At 44.6% G+C, this 20,889-nt stretch overlaps 1 protein-coding gene across 1 annotated transcript in view; it reads right to left on the bottom strand.

The window, feature by feature from the left end:
- Nucleotides 1-17,899: 17,899 nt before the first annotated feature.
- FAM3B (FAM3 metabolism regulating signaling molecule B) overlaps nt 17,900-20,889 on the bottom strand; it is a 40,048-nt gene continuing 37,058 nt past the window's right edge. Inside the window, exons 7-8 of the mRNA XM_075850995.1 lie at nt 20,254-20,386; nt 17,900-18,448 (exon numbers count right to left, since the gene is read on the bottom strand). Coding sequence (XP_075707110.1) covers nt 18,371-18,448; nt 20,254-20,386 — 211 coding nt within the window. The 3' untranslated portion in view covers nt 17,900-18,370. The remainder of the gene's footprint in view (nt 18,449-20,253; nt 20,387-20,889) is intronic.

Below are 20,889 nucleotides of genomic sequence, written 5' to 3'. Positions count from 1 at the left end.
CCGTCTTAGACACATCACGAGGACACTCCTCCCTACCCAGGGCAGCACATCGTCGTATACGGCGATTGCTGCATGAACATCAACTTGTGGACGCATGGCGAGTTATGCATCCTTCAGTCAAAGATTACACATACTACTCGGCGCCTCACAACTCTTACTCCAAGTTGGACTATTTTTTCCTACGCCATGCACATCTTCCCAGCCTGACATCATCCTCCATAGATGACATAACGTTATCTGGCCATGCCGTTATTTCCCTCACCCTAGCCCGCCCATTGGCCCACCCCCCCCCCTGGCAGTGGCGACTGAATGAGTCCCTCCTGCAGGACACGACAGTGGTCTCTGAGGTACGCCGAGACCTGGTGGAATACTTTGGTAAAAACTACACACCGGGGATGGACCCGTTCTGTATATGGGAGGCGCATAAATGTGTGGTGCGCGGTTCCCTTATACGGATGGGAGCCAAACTCAAGAAAGAGCGGGCGGCTCATCTCAGAGACCTACTGTTACGCATACACAAACTGGAACAGTCCCACAAGATATCTCAGGATCGGTTACTAGGGGCAGAATTAGGGCAATTGAGGGAGCAAGTGCGATCACTCTGCCTTGCCAAGGCGAAGGCCACACTAGTTAAATGTAGAAGGCATTTTTATGAATTTAGTAATAAACCCAGTAGGACACTGGCCCGCACCCTCCGGAAAACCCGCTCGCGTACATACGTACCGCACATCACAGGCGCTCAGAATAAACGACTGCAACTCCCGCATGACATCTCAGAGACCTTCCGTGCCTACTACCACTCTCTCTACAATCTCCCAAAGGCACCCTCCTCACGGGATGGCGGTAGCCAACGGGAGAGGATCGAGGAGTATCTCCGATCCTCGGGGATGAAATCCATCCCACCTGATGACCTAGCAGCCTTGGAGGCCCCTATCCCCCCGGAATAGTGGTCGTGGGCACTGAGGGACTCACCTACGGGGAAGGCCCCGGGACCGGATGGCCTGTCTCTGCCGTACTATAAGACCTACTCAGAAGTGCTCGAACCCCACTTTATCCGGGCCTTTAATTCGCTAACCGAAGGGGGCTCCATTCCCAGGGATACACTGAGGGCACATATCACGGTTATACCCAAGGAAGGGAAGGACCCATCCCTATACCAGAGTTATCGTCCTATTTCCCTACTGGATGTAGACTTGAAACTCTTTGCCAAGATTCTGGCATATCGGTTGTCTCCGCTCCTTCAAACCGTAATACATACTGACCAAGTGGGATTCATGCCCCTACGGGAAGCGTGAGATATCACCACACGGGCAATTAATTTAATGTACCAAGCGGCAGTCACGTCACTCCCCACTTGTTTTTTGTCAACGGACGCGGAAAAGGCTTTCGACAGGGTTAGTTGGGACTTTATGTTGGCCACTTTACGACACATCGGAATAGGGACTCATATGATGTCCTGGATCTCTGGTCTCTACTCCTCCCCGTCAGCTCAGGTCAAGGTCAATGGACACCTCTCATCCTCCTTCACGATTACTAACGGCACGCGCCAAGGCTGCCCCCTATCGCCTCTGATCATTATTTTATGCCTGGAGCCCTTGCTGTGCCACATCCGCTCCAACCCGGACATTACAGGCTTGGACCTGGGCGGCAGAGCCCATAAGGTTGCCGCCTACGCGGATGATCTGCTGTTTTTCCTTACAGCTCCTAGAATTTCCTTGCCTAACCTGATGGCGGAGCTGAGTAGATACTCGAGATTATCCAATTTCAAAATAAACTACCAGAAGTCGGAGGCCCTAAACATCTCGTTACCACAGACTCTAGTCGCTGATCTGTCGGAGTCCTTTTCATTCAAGTGGGCAAGGGACTCGCTTAAATACCTGGGCGTTCGGCTTCCCGGTGATCTATCTCGCCTTTATGCAGTGAACTTCCCTTTGCTACTTCAACGTATAAAAGCGGACCTAGACACATGGACGTCGGGCACATTCACCTGGTTCGGTAGGTGCGCAATTTTTAAAATGAACATCCTACCACGGATTTTGTACCTCCTACAGGCCCTACCGATACATATCCCACGCCCATTCTTTCAGTCCCTACTTTCCCTAGTGCACAAATTCATATGGGCAGGGAAACCAGCACGTATCGCCCGATCGTTGCTATTTCGTGTAAAGGGGGAGGGGGGCATTGGTCTCCCGGACTTTGTCTCCTATCACCACGCCTCCCACTTGACACGAATCTTAGATTGGTTCCGGCACGGCGGGATGAAAGAATGGGTGTCCATGGAACAGGCGTTTACATCCATCCCACTACAGGCCCTGCCGTGGTTGGGCAGACATGTTCCCAGGGTTGTGCGGTCCCACCCGACAATCGGTCCCACCCTAGCAGTCGCATTGCGGGTGTTTCCTCGGGCGGAATTCTCGCCGTCCCCCTCCCCGCTATTTCCGATTTTAGGCAACCCTGCATTTCCACCGGGACTGGATAGTGGCCCATTTCAAGTATGGTTGCGGGCGGGTAAGGGGCAGGCCCTACAATTTCAGCAGGAGGGGAGGTGGATGACAAGCGATCAAATACGAGCTCTGTCGGATCCGGTCTCTTTCTCGGCGTGGCAGGTTACCCAGTTGCGACATTTCCTGATGTCCCTAGAACATCCTGGAGTTCAGCAACGGGACTGCTCCGCGTTTGAACTCCTGTGTACAGGCACAGGCACGATCCGACATGCTTTGTCCAGAGTCTATGGGTTCTTGATCTCGCCCCCCAATCTGCCGCCACCTTCGTACTTGCGTAGCTGGGAAAGGGACTTGGGCGAAACATTCACCCCTGAACAACGAGACCGCCTGTTCACCATGACGCATAAGTCCTCCATGGCCAGTAGATTTCAAGAGGCAGGATTTAAGATATTGTCCCGTTGGTACAGGGTGCCTTCCAGATTGCATGCAATGATCCCGGCGGCCTCGCCACTATGCTGGAGATGTGGGGACCATGTGGGTACAATTATGCATATTTTCTGGGACTGCCCACTCCTGACTGGGTTCTGGTTCGAGGTGTGGCGCATTTCCTCAAAGTTCACGGATTGTCCTCTCCCGCGATCTCCGGGCCTCTTCCTGCTTCATTTGTGCGAGGTCCCACTGCCCTTGTATAGACGTTCGGTAGTTCGACACCTGGTAAACGCGGCTAGGGCATGTGTTCCTGCACTGTGGAGACAGCCTTGTCCGCCGACGGTGGGCATGTGGTTCGGCAAGATCCAGGAGATCATGAGAATGGAGGACCTCATGGCATCAATGAAGGGGACTCATGCCTCCTTCCTAAAAACATGCCGTGAATGGATTCGTTTCCAAACGACCGAGGAATATAAAACCATCATGGCCTCGTGAATTCCCGTCTAGACACGGTATGTCAGGTCAGCTTCTCCCCCCCCCCCCCCCATATCCTTCTCTTTCTTTCCTCACTATTTTGTCTTTCCTTCTTTCTGTCTCTGCATCTCTCTTCTCCTTTGATGCACCTGTGCGCACTCAGGATACATCATGCACGGCTGCGGGTTCAGGGTGCATATCGGAGATTCCTTAATTAACTGTATTTAGCGACATGGTACTTTCAGGTGACCCCATGTACTTATGCGGGGCAGATAACTGACCTGTGAAACATTGACTGTTTTTCATTGCCTATTTTCGCACTGTGTTATGTATATTCTGTACGATTTGTAATTTAAATTAAAAAAAAAAACACAAAATGACAAATAAAAGAATTTATAAAAAAGAATATGCAACCGTATTGTACGTCGGCGCGCAGGCCAGCACAAGTCTGCACACTGAATGGTAAATAAACAATCAGACATATGTGTAAACAATAAATGGCGCACACCCCATGCATCCTGGACCTGCAGACATGCACTAAGGCCCACGGATAAACATATCCTAAGAAGAGAAAAGAGAAAGAAAAAGAAGAGAGGGGGAATGACAGAGAGAGGAGAGGAAGGGACGAGCTCCAGTGTTGTTCGCCGTGCAGTAAGGACAGATCAAGAGGCTACGATGTACCTTAACTCCAGTGATGATTGGAACCTGACCCAATGATACCAAGTCTTAAGGAACTTGGCGTGAGTACCTCTCATGGATGCCGTGAGATCCTCCATCCTCATAATCTCCTGTATCTTATCAAACCACAAGCTGAGCGACGGCGCACAAGATTCTCTCCACAGCGCAGGTATGAAGGCTCTGGCAGCATTCACCAGATGGCGGACCACAGAGCGACGGTATGAGAAAAAGAGGACCTCGCACAGATGGAGCAAGAAGAAGGCCGTTGTGCACGGGAGCGGGAAGTCTGTGAATTTGGAGGTGATACGCCACACTTCTGACCAAAAGGCAGTCAGCCTCGGGCACTCCCAAAAGACATGTATTATCGTTCCCACCTGGTCACCACATCTCCAACACAGCGGCGAGACCGCCGGGATATCATGGCATGTAACCTGGAAGGCACCCTATACCAACGCGTTCAAATTTTAAATCCCGCTTCCTGATACCTGCTGGCCATGGATGATTTATGTGTCATAGTGTACACTCGATCCTGTTGTTCAGCTGTAAGTGTAATTCCCAAATCCCTCTCCCACCATAGCAGGTATGCAGGTGTGGAGAGGGTGGATGGGGAGATCAGTAGGGAGTATAGTCTGGATAGAGAATGACGCAACGAGCCTGTACCCACGCAGAGGAGTTCAAACGGGGTTTTGTCCCGAAGCATGTTCCGCAGGGTTAGGCAAGGACACAAGGAAATGTCTCAGTTGAGTGACCTGCCAGGGAGTGAGGGGGAGAGAGTCTGTCAAAGACGTCAATTGCGGGCCCGTCATCCAGGACTCCCCATGTAGGTAATGAGAGGCGGGACCCCTGCCTGCCCACAACCAGCTCCTAAATGGACCCCCCTGGAGGAAACGCCGGGTTGCCCAAGACTGGGAACATGGGGGATGGAGAAGGGGAGATCTCTTTCCGGGGAAAGACCCTAGACATGGCCGCCAGAGTGGGTCCTACCGTGCCGACAGAGGGGTATCCCTGCCCAGCCAAGGCAGGGCCTGCAGAGGGACTGCCATAGAAGACTGCTCCATCGACACCCACTGTTTGACCTCCGTGTGGCGGAAGCAATCCATGATGCGCGACAAGTGCGAGGCCTGGTGGTAGGAGACAAAGTCTGGGAGCCCCACGCCCCCTTCACTCTTAGAGCGAAAAAGCGTGGAGCGGGCTATACGAGCCGGTTTCTCCACCCAAATGAAGCGGTGGAATAAGGACAACAAAGCTTGGAAGAAGGTACGGGGGATGTGGATCGGTAGAGCCTGAAAGAAATACAAGATCCGTGGTAGAATGTTCATTTTAAAGATTGCACATCTGCCGAACCACGTGAAGGTGCCCTTCGTCCAGGAATCCAAATCGCTCTTTACACGTTGAAGGAGAGGAGGATAGTTAACTGCATAAAGGTGAGAGAGATCCCTGGAGAGCTGGACCCCCAAGTATTGGAGGGAGTCTCTAGCCCACTTAAAGGAAAAGGACCCCGACAGGTCGTCTACTAGGGACATAAGCTGCCTTTTATGTTGGAGTGGGAAGCAGATCTCCAGATTACTCTATCTTCGCCTTGGTGCCACCATTCTAGTATCACTATTTTGAAAGGTAGTCATCAGACAAAAACAGAAGGGTCTCCAAAAACTCATCTGGTTCCTCAATGCATACAAAAAAAAAATCTATCCCTCTAGTTCCCCCCTATTTCATTGTATTGGCTTGCACTTACATAGATGGTGGACTTGTCCGATAGTTGTACCTTTTTGAAAGCAAATAGATGACCTCTTAACTGTGGGTTTTGGGTCATCCTTTTCTACATCTGCCTCTGTATTTCTTTTGGGGCAAAGAAAAAATCTCGAGCATTTGTGATCATTGTCCCAATTAATTTTGATGGCTGCCCAAATTCGTTTGACATCTTAATAGAAATCTGCTTGCCAGAGGGGGTTGGCAGGGCCTCTTTTATGATGCTATGTGAGAAAATACACGGCACATGTACTGATTGTCATGGTCTGTGGGTATGTGGACCCACTAGGCCGCACCGCCGTATTGGGGAGGCAGCTGGCCAAACAACAGAGCATCCAAGCAATACAAAGTCCCGCACTAGGGTACCTGAATAGTCCAGAGAGTGGCCGAGGCTTTAGCACGGATGGAGGTGGGTGCAGCAGGTTGCGCCAGACGTGGTGGTTGACACTGGATGTGGTAGATGACAATGGAAGTGGCAGATGACACGGGACGTGGCAGAAAACAGCAGGTGCAGTAGGACACGACTCCAACACTAACAGGCTGAGGAACAAGGACACAGCACGGGATACAGGATACAGGTAGCAGGACACGGGAAACAACGGGAACAGGATAACACTAAGGAACCATTTGCAGACTGTCATGGGAATACTAACAATGCTCCGGCAATGAGCAAAGGGGCAGAGCCCTTCTTATAGTCCAGGGGAATCATGGGCTAATTGATGATGATTCCCATGTGCGCCCGCTGGCCCTTTAAGGCCGGGACACAGCGGACTGGAGCGGAAGTGAGCGTTGGTGTCTCCTCGGAAGGAGATGCGAGCCAGTGCTCACAGATCCATGGCTGCGGCCGTCGGGGAGTGAATAATCCCGACGGTCCGCGGCTATGGACACTACACTGATACTATGGGGCAAACTACCTAACGTGGCAATTTTAGATGGACTCTCCTACCTATATTGACTCTCCCGGCCTCCAGCATTCTATTTTTACAGTCTTCTCGTGATTTTTTTTTATTGTTTTCCATAATGTGCCATTGTCTTTGTAGTTTTTAATTTCTTGCACATTTATTGCTTTACTTGTATGCCTATGAAATCTGTAATTTTTAACTTTTTCTTGCCCCCTGCGTGGGGAATTTTGCAGATGTTGCATTAATGTTCATTTTGATATCTTGTTTCAATAAAGGACTTTTGAAATGATAAAAATTAGCATGGGATTGATGATAAGCGGTGATAAAATTATGAAGGAAAATAGTGGTCTCCATTTTGTCTTTTTCTGAAGGTAGTATACATTGGATAGTATAATATAGAGGAAGTATTAATTATAAAACGTAGCCACTGCCAAACACCAATAAGTCAGATCACATATACTCCTGATGTCTTCCTGACAAACCCAGAATAGGGTGAAACGCGTAGGAGGTGGATTTGCTCACTGCACTCAAAAATTTAAATTTGGTTATCCGGCTTTGAGATAGTCTATCAGATCTCACTGCAGACCTGATAATAGATAGGACAGATATAATGTGCAGTAGTACTACAAGACTAAGCATGCTAGATAGGAATGCTGTCCACAAAGCCTAGTGATATATACCACTGCCTCTTCGATATTTATATGCTTGTATGTCAGTAATCTTTTTACTACAGAATATGTGATGTTCCATTTTTTATTCAAGCTTAATAAAAGCGAAGTTTTATAATTAATACTTCGTATATTATACTATAATTGAAATTGGAAGTAACTAACAGGAACCAGCCCGTCAGTTGATATCTGGAAACGTTTTCGATTTTTTAGTATACATTGAATCTAGGATAATCTCATACTTGCCAACTTTGGAGAAAAGACATCAGGGAGATTCCAAAAATGGGAACAAAAATTCTGAGCCAATTTTTTCCTTATGCTCCGCCTTTTCTATTGGCCACACCCCCAACCCCTCTTGCATTTGAATAATAAATAGTACATATGAACTATGTACCTTCAACACATGGCAAAATGAATACAGACCTCAAACTATGGCGATTTGACAGCTTTCCGCGAGTCCGGGAGTCCAGGCGTCATCTGGACATTTCGGGAGAGTTTAAATGCATAAAAGCATTTTGAATCAATGTTTTGGGGACAAACACAAGGGATTAGGTGATACACATTCAAAGCATGAATTTATGTCCGTCTCGCAGTAACATTCTTTAACCTCTTCCCGCTGAAGCCATTTGAATTTTTTTCATTTTTGTTTCCAAAAGTCTTTGTGGGTTGAAATGGAAAAAACATGTTAACTTTACTCTGCGGGTTAATTCGATGATGGCAATACCAAAGTTATATATATATATATTTTTTTTATTTTTTATTTTTTTTAGGGGGTTTTGCTACTTTTACAAAGAAAAAAGTAATCGGTAAAAAATTTTTAATTGTTTTGTGTCACCATATTCTGAGAGACATCATTTTTTTATTTTTCCGACGATGAGCTGTAGTTGCAGCCGGATGAGCTGTACTTTTTGGGATCATGTGACTATTTAATCACTTTTTATTCTATTTTTTTGTGGGAGACAAGTTGACCCAAAAACATAAATCTGTCTATTTTTTTTTTGTGGTTTAAATAATGTCTTAGTTCAGATTTTTAGAGATACGGCAATACCATTTATGTGTATTTTTTCACACTATTTTAGGGGTAATATAGGAAAAGGGGGAATTGTTTAACTTAAATTTTTTTTGTGTGTATATATATATATATATATATATAAATATTAAGTCACTGTCAGTAATTCTCAATTTCCGTTAGTTTTCCCCAACATGTGCAGTTAAGATTATTTTCACTGAGTCTCTGACCTGTTTAAGGGATATATAAATTGTCAGTCAACGCTTCACTGCCAATGGTTGTATGATAAGTATGTCAGCAGCTTATACAAGATAAATGATACAATGTATCAAGAATATGTGTCTAGTGCTTTCGCACTTTGCATTGACACAAAATAAATTAATCTAGTGTGGTAGGTAATAATGCAAAAAAAAAAAAACATATCACATATATTCATGTCCAGTTTGTACCTTAGTTACTATCTATTTTTATTTGCTTTTATACACTACCGTTCAAAAGTTTAGGGTCACTTAGAAATTTCCTTATTTTTTAAAGAAAAGCACAGTTTTTTTCAATGAAGATCACATTACATTAATCAGAAATACACTCTATACATTGTTAATGTGCTAAATGACTATTCTAGCTGCAAACGTCTGTTTTTTTAATGCAATATCTACATAGGTGTATAGAGGCCCATTTCCAGCAACCATCACTCCAGTGTTCTAATGGTACATTGTGTTTGCTAACTGTGTTAGAAGGCTAATGGATGATTAGAAAACACTTGAAAACCCTTGTGCAATTATGTTAGCACCGCTGTAAACAGTTTTGCTGTTTAGAGGAGCTATAAAATTGACCTTCCTTTGAGCTAGTTGAGAATCTGGAGCATTACATTTGTAAGTTTGATTAAACTCTCAAAATGGCTAGAAAAAGAGAGCTTTCATGTGAAACTCGACAGTCTATTCTTGTTCTTAGAAATGAAGGCTATTCCATGCGAGAAATTGCCAAGAAACTGAAGATTTCCTACAACGGTGTGTACTACTCCCTTCAGAGGACAGCACACACAGGCTTTAACCAGAGTAGAAAGAGAAGTGGGAGGCCCCGCAGCACAACTGAGCAACAAGACAAGTACATTAGAGTCTCTAGTTTGAGAAATAGACGCCTCACAGGTCCTCAACTGGCAGCGTCATTAAATAGTACCCGCAAAACGCCAGTGTCAACGTCTACAGTGAAGAGGCGACTCCGGGATGCTGGCCTTCAGGGCAGAGTGGCAAAGAAAAAGCCATATCTGAGACTGGCTAATAAAAGGAAAATAGTAATATGGGCAAAAGCACACAGACATTGGACAGAGGAAGATTGGAAAAAAGTGTTATGGACAGACGAATCGAAGTTTGAGGTGTTTGGATCACACAGAAGAACATTTGTGAGATGCAGAACAACTGAAAAGATGCTGGAAGAGTGCCTGACGCCATCTGTCAAGCATGGTGGAGGTCATGTGATGGTCTGGGGTTGCTTTGGTGCTGGTAAAGTGGGAGATTTGTACAAGGTAAAAGGGATTTTGAATAAGGAAGGCTATCACTCCATTTTGCAACGCCATGCCATACCCTGTGGACAGCGCTTGATTGGAGCCAATTTCATCCTACAACAGGACAATGACCCAAAGCACACCTCCAAATTATGCAAGAACTATTTAGGGAAGAAGCCGGCAGCTGGTATTCTATCTGTAATGGAGTGGCCAGCGCAGTCACCAGATCTCAACCCCATAGAGCTGTTGTGGGAGCAGCTTGACCATATGGTACGCAAGAAGTGCCCATCAAGCCTATCCAACTTGTGGGAGGGGCTTCTGGAAGCATGGGGTGAAATTTCTCCCGATTACCTCAGCAAATTAACAGCTAGAATGCCAAAGGTCTGCAATGCTGGAATTGCTGCAAATGGAGCATTCCAAGACCAAAGCAAAGTCTGAAGGAGAAAATGATTATTTCAAATAAAAATCATTATTTCTAACCTTGTCAATGTCTTGACTATATTTTCTAGTCATTTTGCAACTCATTTGATAAATATAAGTGTGAGTTTTCATGGAAAACACAAAATTGTCTGGGTGACCCCAAACTTTTGAACGGTAGTGTATATGTTTGTAAACTGGACATAGAATATCAGAGATATAGGTGGTGCCCAATAGCCACACCTATAGAGATCAGCACAAGGTAGATAGATTCAATCCAAGTCCAGCACATCCAAGTTAGGTGCAGGAAATATAGTTCAAGTGCTAAGACCATTAATTCCTATCCTAACCACTGTTAGCCCTACGCGTTTCTTTGCTATCTATTTCTGCCGCAAATCTTCTGGGGCCACAGCAATCAATCTATTAGATAATCTAGAAGTCTAAGTGTACAATGCACTGAATGCAACAAATCGTGCTACAACGTGGACATAGCGAGCTAGCCACTGTTGGTGGCCAAACACTCCATCTTATAAGGTGGAGGACACTCCCCCCACATGGGTATATTGAACCAATGGAATGGACCCAGCGTGTGATGCCAGTCACACCCACGTAGGTGGGGGCGCGTCCAGGTCAGCCAATCATAGTGCAGCGTAGTGCCACCTCCCCTAAGATGATCGAGGATCGAGTCAATTTAACAATTACCAATACTCCGACGTTGAAATCAGCATTTAACATACTTACTAATACATATAAAGACAATATAAGATCATGGTGGGAAGTCCAAAGTTTGGAAAATTATATACAGCAGAATATAGTCCCCCAAGGCCTAAGGGTCAATATCATTCCAGCAAGAAGGGCCAGAACCCCAGAGGTACTAGAAAAATGGGCAGCAGAAGCTACGGCTAGCTCAGTATGCTTTATGCTGATTTTACTGGAGCAGGAGAACAAAACCTTAGAAAAATCTTCCTTATTATTAAAGGAGCAGATGGAAAAAATTCGAATGTATAAAAATGATATCGCATTCGAACAGCCGGAAATCCAGAAACTGCAGATCACAATTAAAGAGAGAAAACATTTACAATTCACCAGGGATCTACAGGCATTTAAGGGACATAGAGCCTATAACTTCGAGGGCCCAATTCAAGGTACAGATTCAAACTCCAAAAGATCATCCTCAGATATTGAACAATCTGATTCTGAGGGTGCGGGGAAACAACATATGGGACCTAGTTATAACTACCCGAACACTGGCGCTTTTTATAAGGGACCACAACGGGGAAGGGGTAGACGCCCAAGGAGAGGCAATACTGGTAACAGGGATTTTTTAGGGACCAGTTACCCGCCTACCAATTATGCTCTAAGAACAAGGTCCACACAACAGCGCTAAATTCTCATGTTACTACAAATATAACAACTGGGAATGAAGTGGGTACCCATACAGTCAATAATAGGGAACCTAGCTCTGACAAGAAGCAAATCATCAATATTTCCCAAAAGGTTCTAACAGATGAAGATATTAGGCTACTGACTAAAGGATTATCCTATGTCCCTACCACTAGGTTTGAAATTTTTGACTGGATTAAGGATTTACACTTGTTTGCAAGCAAATTTAAGTGGATTACATTTTAGAAAAATCCTAACCTCAAATAGTGTAGGGATTTGGGTATTGAGAAGACGGATTACCCTGACTTCTTGAATTTAATGGGCCTCCTTCAAGAAAGTGAGGTAACTAAAAGGAAGGCCAATCGTGTCTGGGATAGACGACCTTACACAAAACATCAGTGTCTATGTAGATAATGTTCTACGTGAATTCGTTCAGGCGCTCCCCTCATATGTCAGGGACACTACAGACATTCTTAAAAGACTTGAGGGGATAGAGATCCCTCCCCAAGCTATGCTTGCAAGCTTGGACGTAGAATCCCTGTACAGCTCTATACCTAATCATCAAGGTTGTGAAGCTGTTTTAGACAATACAATTTAAAGCCCATAACAAACTGATACTCAGCCTACTAAATTTTATTCTTACCAAAAATAACTTTCTTTTTGGGGGACAAATGTTCCACCAGACCAGAGGGACTGCCATGGGCAGCCCCTGTGCGCCCAGCTATTCCAACCTCTACTTGGGCTGGTGGGAGGACCAAGTGGTATTCTCGGATGGCCTGGCATCATATACCTCGCCCATCACCCTGTCGGCAAGGTATATAGATGATATTTTGATCATCTGGAATGACAGTGTTGAACAGTTTGATGCATTCGTCAGCATGCTTAACATTGATGGACTAGGCCTTTACTTTACCTCGGAGATACATATGACAGCAATTAACTTCTTAGACATAACCATCTCCAAAACGGAAAGATGGACTTTAACAACCACCCTATTCCGTAAACCCACAGCGACAAATAGCCTTTTAGCATGAGATAGTCATCATCCCACTAACCTTAAAAAATGGATCCCCAAGGGACAATATTTCAGGTTGAGGAGAAATTTTTTCGGATCTAGGGGATTTTATGGACAAATCCAGACAACTACGATATAGATTTCAAACGAGAGGTTACCTGGACAAAACTTTAAGGGATGCATACCATCACGCCTTATTAAATAACAGAACTGAATTATTGGTTCCAAAAAAATCAACAGACGAAGAGATGACAACTAAGATTAGAATAGTGGGTACATATGAGAATTGTCACGGCTGGTGGGTAAGTGGCCCGACTAGGCCGCACCGCCGTAGCGGGGAGGCAGCTGGCCAAACAACAGAGCACCCAGTAATACAAAGTCCTGCACTAGGGTACCTGGATAGTCCAGACAGTGGCCCCAGCTCTGTCACGGATGGACGTGGGTGCAGCAGGTAATGCCAGACGTGGCGGATGACAGCAGGTGCCACAGGTTGCGCCAGACGTGGCGGATCATACAGGACGTGGAAGATGACACTGGATGTGGCAGAAGACACTGGACGTGGCAGAAGACACTGGAAGTAGCAAACGACAGCAAGTGCAGTAGGACTCGACTCCAACACAAGTAGGCACAGAAACAAGAACACAGCACCGGATACAGGAACAGGTAACAGGGCACGGGTAACAACTGGAACGGGAAACACTAAGGAACCATTTGTAAGACAAACTTGGGATACACTAACAACGCTCAGGCAAGGATCAGAAAGGCAGGGGCCTTCTTATAGTCCAGGAAATCATGTGAGTTGATAATGATGGTTGTCTAGCCCTTTAAGAGCGGGCAGGAGTGTGAGCGCGCACGTTACGGGACACAGCAGACTGGAGCGGAAGTGAGCGCTGGCGTTTCCTAGGAAGTAGATGGGGACCAGCGCTCACAGATCCATGGCTGCGGGCATCGGAAATTGAGTAAACGCGACGGCCCGCGGCCATGGACGCTACGACAATAAACATAAAGAGATTAGAAATATTTTTCTAAAATTTTGGGGGATTATAACTGCAGACCAAGATCTCAACAAAGCAGTTGCCCCATATCCACTTATTACAAAACCTCCAGAAATGGCTGGTATGTAGCAGGGCTCAGAAGGGTAGGAGCGCCATTTGGCTTTTGGAGTACAGATTTTGCTGGATTGGTTTCTGGTCGCTATGTAGCAAAGCCCCTGTGGGACCAAAACAGTAGAAACCTCCCAGAAGTGACACCATTTTGGAAACTACACCCGTCAAGGTATTCACCTAGGGGTGTTGTGGGCATGTTAACCATGCAGGTGTTTTACAGAAATTAGTGTGCACTCGAAGTTGCAGAGGGGAAATGGGATTTTTTCCATAGATATGCCAATATGTGGCGCCCAGCTTGTGCCACCATAACGGCTACATGTGGCCCCTACATGGGGCACTAATCTTTTGCCTGGACTATCGACAGGGCTCAGGAGTGAAAGAGTACCATGTGAAGTTGAGGCCTAATTTGGCAACATATAAAGTATTGGTTCACAATTGCAGAGGCTCAGATGTGAAATAATAAAAGAAACCCCTGAGAAGTGACCCCATTTTGGAAACTACACCCCTCAAGCATTTATTAAGGGGTGTAGTGAGCATTTTCACCTCACAGGACTTTTCCATAAATGATTGTGCTGTGGATGGTGCAAAGTAAAAATTAATTTATTTTTCCTTAGATATGCCATTTCAGAGACAAATATGTCATGCCCAGCTTGTGCCACTGGAGACACACACCCCAAAAATTGTTAAAAGGGTTCTCCCGGGTATGGCGGTGTCATATATGTGGAAGTAAACTGCTGTTTGGGCAGGCTGTAGGGTTCAGAGGGGAGGGAGCGCCATTTGGCTTTTGAAGCGTAGATTATGCTTGGTAATAGTTTTGTTTGGAGTTTTACTGGTATTTCAGTTTATAACGTAGACCATATGTAAGCCGGGCAGAGTACGTCAGGGGCATAGTCAGGTGGTATAATAATGGGGTAAAAAAAAACAGTAAAACAATCCATAGATGTGTGTTACGCTGTGAACGATCCTTTCTGCACAGGCCGGTGTCACACTGATAAATGTCCTTCCTTATTCCCCTGTTGGTCCACACTCCGCACCTTTGCAGTTTGGAGAATTTTGCTGGGTAGTGTTGTCCTGGTATAATACGGGCGCCCTCGCTTCTAGCAGATATATTTGGCCCCCCCCCTTCCTGGTTCCCTAATTTTAGGGCCTTGATAAATCGCCTCTTGAAACAGAAGAAATGTTCCCCTCGGGCCGGCACAACTGCATATTTTTATTTCCTGACTTATTGGAGCCATAACTAATTTTATTTTTTCATACACATAGTGGTATGAGGGCTGTTTTTTTGCGGGACGCGCTGTAGTTATTATTGGTACCATTTTGGGGTACATGCGACTTTTTGATCACTTTTTATCCTATTTTTTGGGAGGCAAGGTGACCAAAAATCTGCAATTCTGTCAAAGTTTTTTTTTGTTTTTTTTTTAATACAGCGTTCACCATTCGTTAAAAATTACATGTTAACTTTATTCTGCGGGTCAGTACGATTCCGGCGATACCAAATTTATAGCACTTTTTTATGTTTTACAACTTTTTGCACAATAAAATTACTTTTGTAAAAATGTATTTTTTCTGTCGCCAAGTTTTGAGAACTATAACTTTTAAATTTTTTAGTCGACGGAGGTGTATGAGGGCTTGTTTTTTGCGAGACGAGCTATCATTTTTCTAGGTACTATTTTTGAATACATGCGACTTTTTGATCACTTTTTATTTAAATTTTTGTAGGGCAAAGTGACAAATTCTGGCATTGTTTTTTACGATTTTTTTTTTAGGCCGTCCATCGTGTGGAATAAATAACATAATATTTTTATAGTTCAGACCACTACGGTCGCAGCGATACCACATATGTATGGTTTCTTTTTTTTTCAATAATAAAGGACTTGATAAGTGAAAAAGGGCGATTGTGTTTTATTTTATTACTTAAAACTTTTATTATATTTTGTACAACTTTTTTTCACACTTTTTTTTCAGTCCCACTAGGGGACTTGAAGGTCCAAATGTCCGATGATTGCGTTAACACATTGCACTACCTATGTAGTGCAATGTATTAGATCTGTCAGTCATTCACTGACAGCAAGCCGATTAGGCTTCGCCTCCGGGCGGGACCTGATCCGCTTCTGTAATGGCAGAGCAGGAGGCCATTGTTAGGTCTCCTGTTGCCATAGTAGCAGTCGGCAGCCATGCGATTGCATGGCAGAGCTGCCGATCTGCTGACAAGCACAAAGATCTATGGGGTTAATGGCAGGAATCTAGCTCCGGTTCCTACCATTACAGGTGGATGTCAGCTGTAACATACAGCTGACTTCCATCGCTGATGACGACGGCTCAGCTTCTGAGCTGGCGCCATCTTGCCGGAGGCTACGGAAGCCTTTTAGACCCCTCCTCCGGGCGGTGGCTGGAAGTTTTCTGTACTAGGCAGACCAGGAGGCCACTATTAGGCCTGCGGATGCCATTGCAGCCACCGACACCCCATCAATTTCATTGCTGGGCTGCCGATGAGCTGCAAACACAATAAATACAGCGATCACTTTTGATCGCTGCATTTGAGGGGTTAATGGCGGGGATCAAAGCTAACTTTGGTCCTCGCCATTACAGCAGGGTGTCAGCTGACATCCGGGGATGATGGCACCGACTCAGCTTCTGAGCCGGTGCTATCCATTTGTCGTAATTATACGACATGCGGGAAGCACTGGCTTTCAATGAGTATACTAACGACAAATGTGGGGAATGGGTTAAAGATGTGGGGAATGGGCCCAGTAGGCCCCATGGCTGTTATGACAACGCGATTTCGTCGCTGGGGATAAGGGGCTGATGGAGGGGGCTACCAGCCCTCCTTCTAACATCTTAGATGCCGCGGCTGCTATTGACCGCGGCATGTACGTGGTTGAAGGACAGAGTAACATAGAGTTGACACCAGTGAGCCCGCTCCATACTTCCCCATCAAATGTCGGGAAGGAGTTAAAGGGGTTTCCTGGCAATACACATTGATAGCCTCTCATTTGCATAGGCTATCTATATGTGATCGTCCACTAATCAGCAGAAGGAAAGACTAGTGCTGTAACTGTGGGGGGATGTGGCCCAGAGCGAAGGTGACGTAGTCTGGCAGCATAGGTGCTGTTAGTCTCCTGGGTTGCTCCTTCTGCGGGTGCTGTGTTGGAGCAGCACTGGCTGCCATGCAATACTGCACTTGATAGAGTAGGGATCCACTTAAAAGAGGTTGCTGCGAAGTTGCAAGTGGGCATATACAGTGTGATCAAAATGTTTACTAAGAAAACATTTTTAAATTTAGATTAGCCGCACTAGATCAAGTATAACAAAGTGGATGTGCGGTCCAGGTTTTCCTCTCTCCTTTTATGGATCACTTTACAGATTTGCTGTATAGACTAGGACAGATTAGCAGAGTCATTTCATTACAATTAGAGGGTGGGCGAGTAAATGACTGCTCTATTGTACTACTGGAGGCCTAGATAAGGCAGGATAGTAAGGGTATGTTCACACAGCCTATTTTTCGGCCATTTTTCGGGCCATAAATGCCCGAAAAACGCCCGAAAAATCAGAAGCAGAACGCCTCCAAACATCTGCCCATTGATTTCAATGGGAAAAACGTCATTCTGTTCCGATAAACCGTTTTTTTACGCGGCCGTTTTGAAAACCGTCCGCGTAAAAAAACGGCCGTGAAAAAGAAGTGCAGGTCACGTCTTGGGGCGTTTTTGAGGCCGTTTTTCATACACTCTATTGAAAATAGCTCCATAAAAACGGGCGTAAAAAACGCTGCGTAAATGCCACGAAAATCGCGAGTGGCTTAAAAAACTTCTACAAATCAGGAGCTGTTTTCCCTTGAAAACAGCTTGGTATTTTCAGACATTTTTGACTCAGCGTGTAAACATATCCTAACACTATATACTATTCACACCGATAAGGCTGTATATGCAGCTCCCGTGTCACTCCCTAGTCGCTGTTGGAGGGGCAGTACTCCATCTTTTCCCTGGGGACTATATTAGTATATTGATCATTTTCTATCCATTAACTGCTATAAAGCACCCCCCCCCCCGCTCCACTGTCTATACAGATAATAGACTGAATTAAATTTTACCCAATTTTTAAAAAGTTGCAACTTTTTTATTTTTAGCGTACTATTATGGTCACATGTAAGTAAAATGACAACAAAGTGATAAAATGACAAACATAAAAAAAAATCATGGGAGTTTTGTCATCTAATTCAGTCCTTTGGGCCATTGCATAAAATATAACCCATGTGGCAACAGGGGCAAAAAAACAGAACCCTTCGGACCTCATATCTACAATTAATCAGAAAAATAAATTTCTAACAACATAAACACATTGACAGTCGCCCAAATAATCCTGTGTATTATAAAAATTTTCAAAAATTGTTCCAATTCTTTGGGTTTTTTCATAAAAATTTTTTTGCAGTTTGTATATTTAATGTCAGTCTTTCCTGTGCCAGTCCATGGAACTCATGACATACAGGAATTCGTGAGCCGGCAAGCACAAGTCTTTAGTAGTCCCTGTTTTTGTCTTAAAGGTTCCTGAATTTTTTTCTTAAAATCAATTGGCAAATTTGTAATCGTCGTGTTCAATTTTTATTATTTTGGGAGGCATCCATCGATCTGGATTTCTGCTGGCCAGCCGTCATATCGGTTGTTGCCATCAGAATGGATGATCTGTAAGAGACAAAAAAAATGCAACAATCAAAATCACTGAGACTTAAAATGTGGTACCTATAAAAAGTATTCACACCCCAAGATACTTCCTGTCTTATTAACATGAATCACAGTGGATTTAATTTGGCTTTTTGGACGGTCACGAACAGAAACCCATTGTTCAATGTTAAAGTGATAACCACGAAATTACAGAATGCAAAAATATTCACCCCCAAAATTGTGATGCACCCAAATAATCACTGGAATAGCCTTGAATTTTCCTAGCGGAGGTGGGTCCTCCGAGTAAGAAAATAAGAAGTGTAATCCTAAGAGAGTCCATTAAGAGACCTATGACAACCCTGAAGCAGTTGGGGTATGTTCACACACAAACTCAAAAACGTCTGAAAATACAGAGCTGTTTTCATGGAAAAACAGCTCCTGATTTTCAGTCCTTTTTTTAATCAAAGTCGCGTTTTTTGCAGCGTTTTTGACGACCGTTTTTGGAAAACGGGGCGTTAAAAAACACCTCGTCAGAACAGAACGCCGTATTTCCCATTGAAATCAATGGGCAGATATTTGTAGGCGTTCTGCTTCCGGTTTTTCATCCGTTTTTCGGGACATTTACAGCCCGAAAAACGTCTGAAAATACCGCGTGTGAACATACACTGACAAGTTTTTGCAGCTGAACCGGGAGAAGCGGTGCCTACAAAAAGCCCACTGTATGGGTGAGTGGAAAAGAGAAAGTCACTGATGAAAAAAACACACACGAAATTTCAGTGGGGGTTCTTGTCATGAGCGTATCATGAATGCAGCAAAACACAGAGATACAGGAGGAAAACCTGCTGCAGTCTGCAAGAGAACCGCAATTTATTTTTGAGCAAGATAATGACCCCAAAAAGGAAAGAATTAAGTTCTTTTGATGTCCAAGGCAGAATGAGCTCCACTTCCGCCCATGGTCCCTGATTTATTAGTCCATAAATTGTGCCCTCCCTTCCCATTGGTGCCTTATGCAGCTGCCTACTCCACCTATCCCTCATCCCGGCCCTGACCTCAAACAAGCTACAGACGAATGGCTTAGAAGCAACAATGTCTTGAAGTGGCCTAGTCCAGACCTCTATGGAATTGAGAATTTGTAACTTGACAGCCCTAAACTTTTTTTGTTCACTATGATTCAGAGCTGCACTTACTTAGTCTAAAATTTGAAGAAAAAAAAAAACCTTGTTAACCCTTGCAAACCATTCCCCTTGGAGACTAAAGGAACACTCCGGGCAGAACTGATACACTGTGTTATGCCTCGCACAGGGCATGAGGGGGCGGAGCATAACACAGGGATTCTCTCTTTGGTGTTCTTGGAATGTCTGTGTCATGCTCCACCCCTTTAGGCCCTGCATTCTATTATACTCTATAGGGGATTGTGCTATTCTACTACATGTGTGAATGAGGCTTTATAGATTTTACACCACAGTAAGTGAACAGTTCATGAGTCATGTGACTTGTTTCGGCTCTGCTGAATGGTTGAGACGGTTTACATTTAGGTGGGGCATTCGTTGTAAGCTTATTTCCTACACCTGATTGGCAACGCAGGAGGCCCCTTAGTATGAACAATTGCGCCCTCTAGTGTGTGTGTGTGAGGCTGCACATAGGCATTAGATGACTATTCTTTGCTGCACCGTTGAATGTTATCTATTGTTCCCTGTTATCAGCTATTTCAGTGATCGTCTATGAGAAATTCAGAATAATCCCTGCCCCATGATGCAAAGTTTTTTTTCTGTGGTTCCTCAATAATGACAAAGCTGCAATTAAATTATAACAGTTTTCAATTTGACCTTTTCTCTTTCAATATTTTCAGGGATTGCGGCTCCTTTAATCGCCAGGAACACCCACTGGGAGCGGAATTTTATATTCTGAATTTCTTTACTGCCGAGGTCTTGAAAAACCTTCTTTCCTGCGGCATTTAATCTGCAAACACAAAATATGATTCATTTATTGCTGTAGATTATTCGGAAGAATTGAAATTAAAAAAAATGGCATCGATGAATTTCAACACGTAACCTCAAACTTCAAGTATACGGCACCCATCCCCCCATCCCACTGCAAATCCTTAAGAAATCAGGGGCCGCCACGTCACTGATAGACTCATTGTATGGATGTACATAACAAATGCAAGGCACCGAGATCATAGAAACTTCACATGCCGACACTAATATATCAAAAATCTGGAGGAACTTGTTTATGTCAGTGTGTAATGAAAAATTCTGGGGGACCCCTTTAAGGGAGTTTTTCACGTTTATGTGTGTGTTATGAAAAATTCTGGGGGACCCCTTTAAGGGAGTTTTTCACGTTTATGTGTGTGTTATGAAAAATTCTGGAGGACCACTTTAAGGGAGTTTTTCATGTTTATGTCAGTGTGTTATAAAAAAATATCTGGAGGACCCCTTTAAGGGAGTTTTTCAAGTTCATGT

This window comes from Rhinoderma darwinii, chromosome 2 (assembly GCF_050947455.1).
Source record: "Rhinoderma darwinii isolate aRhiDar2 chromosome 2, aRhiDar2.hap1, whole genome shotgun sequence".
NCBI classification, from domain to species: domain Eukaryota; kingdom Metazoa; phylum Chordata; class Amphibia; order Anura; family Rhinodermatidae; genus Rhinoderma; species Rhinoderma darwinii.
The sequence above is the reverse complement of the archived record's forward strand: the minus strand, read 5'-3'. Positions and strand labels throughout refer to the sequence as shown.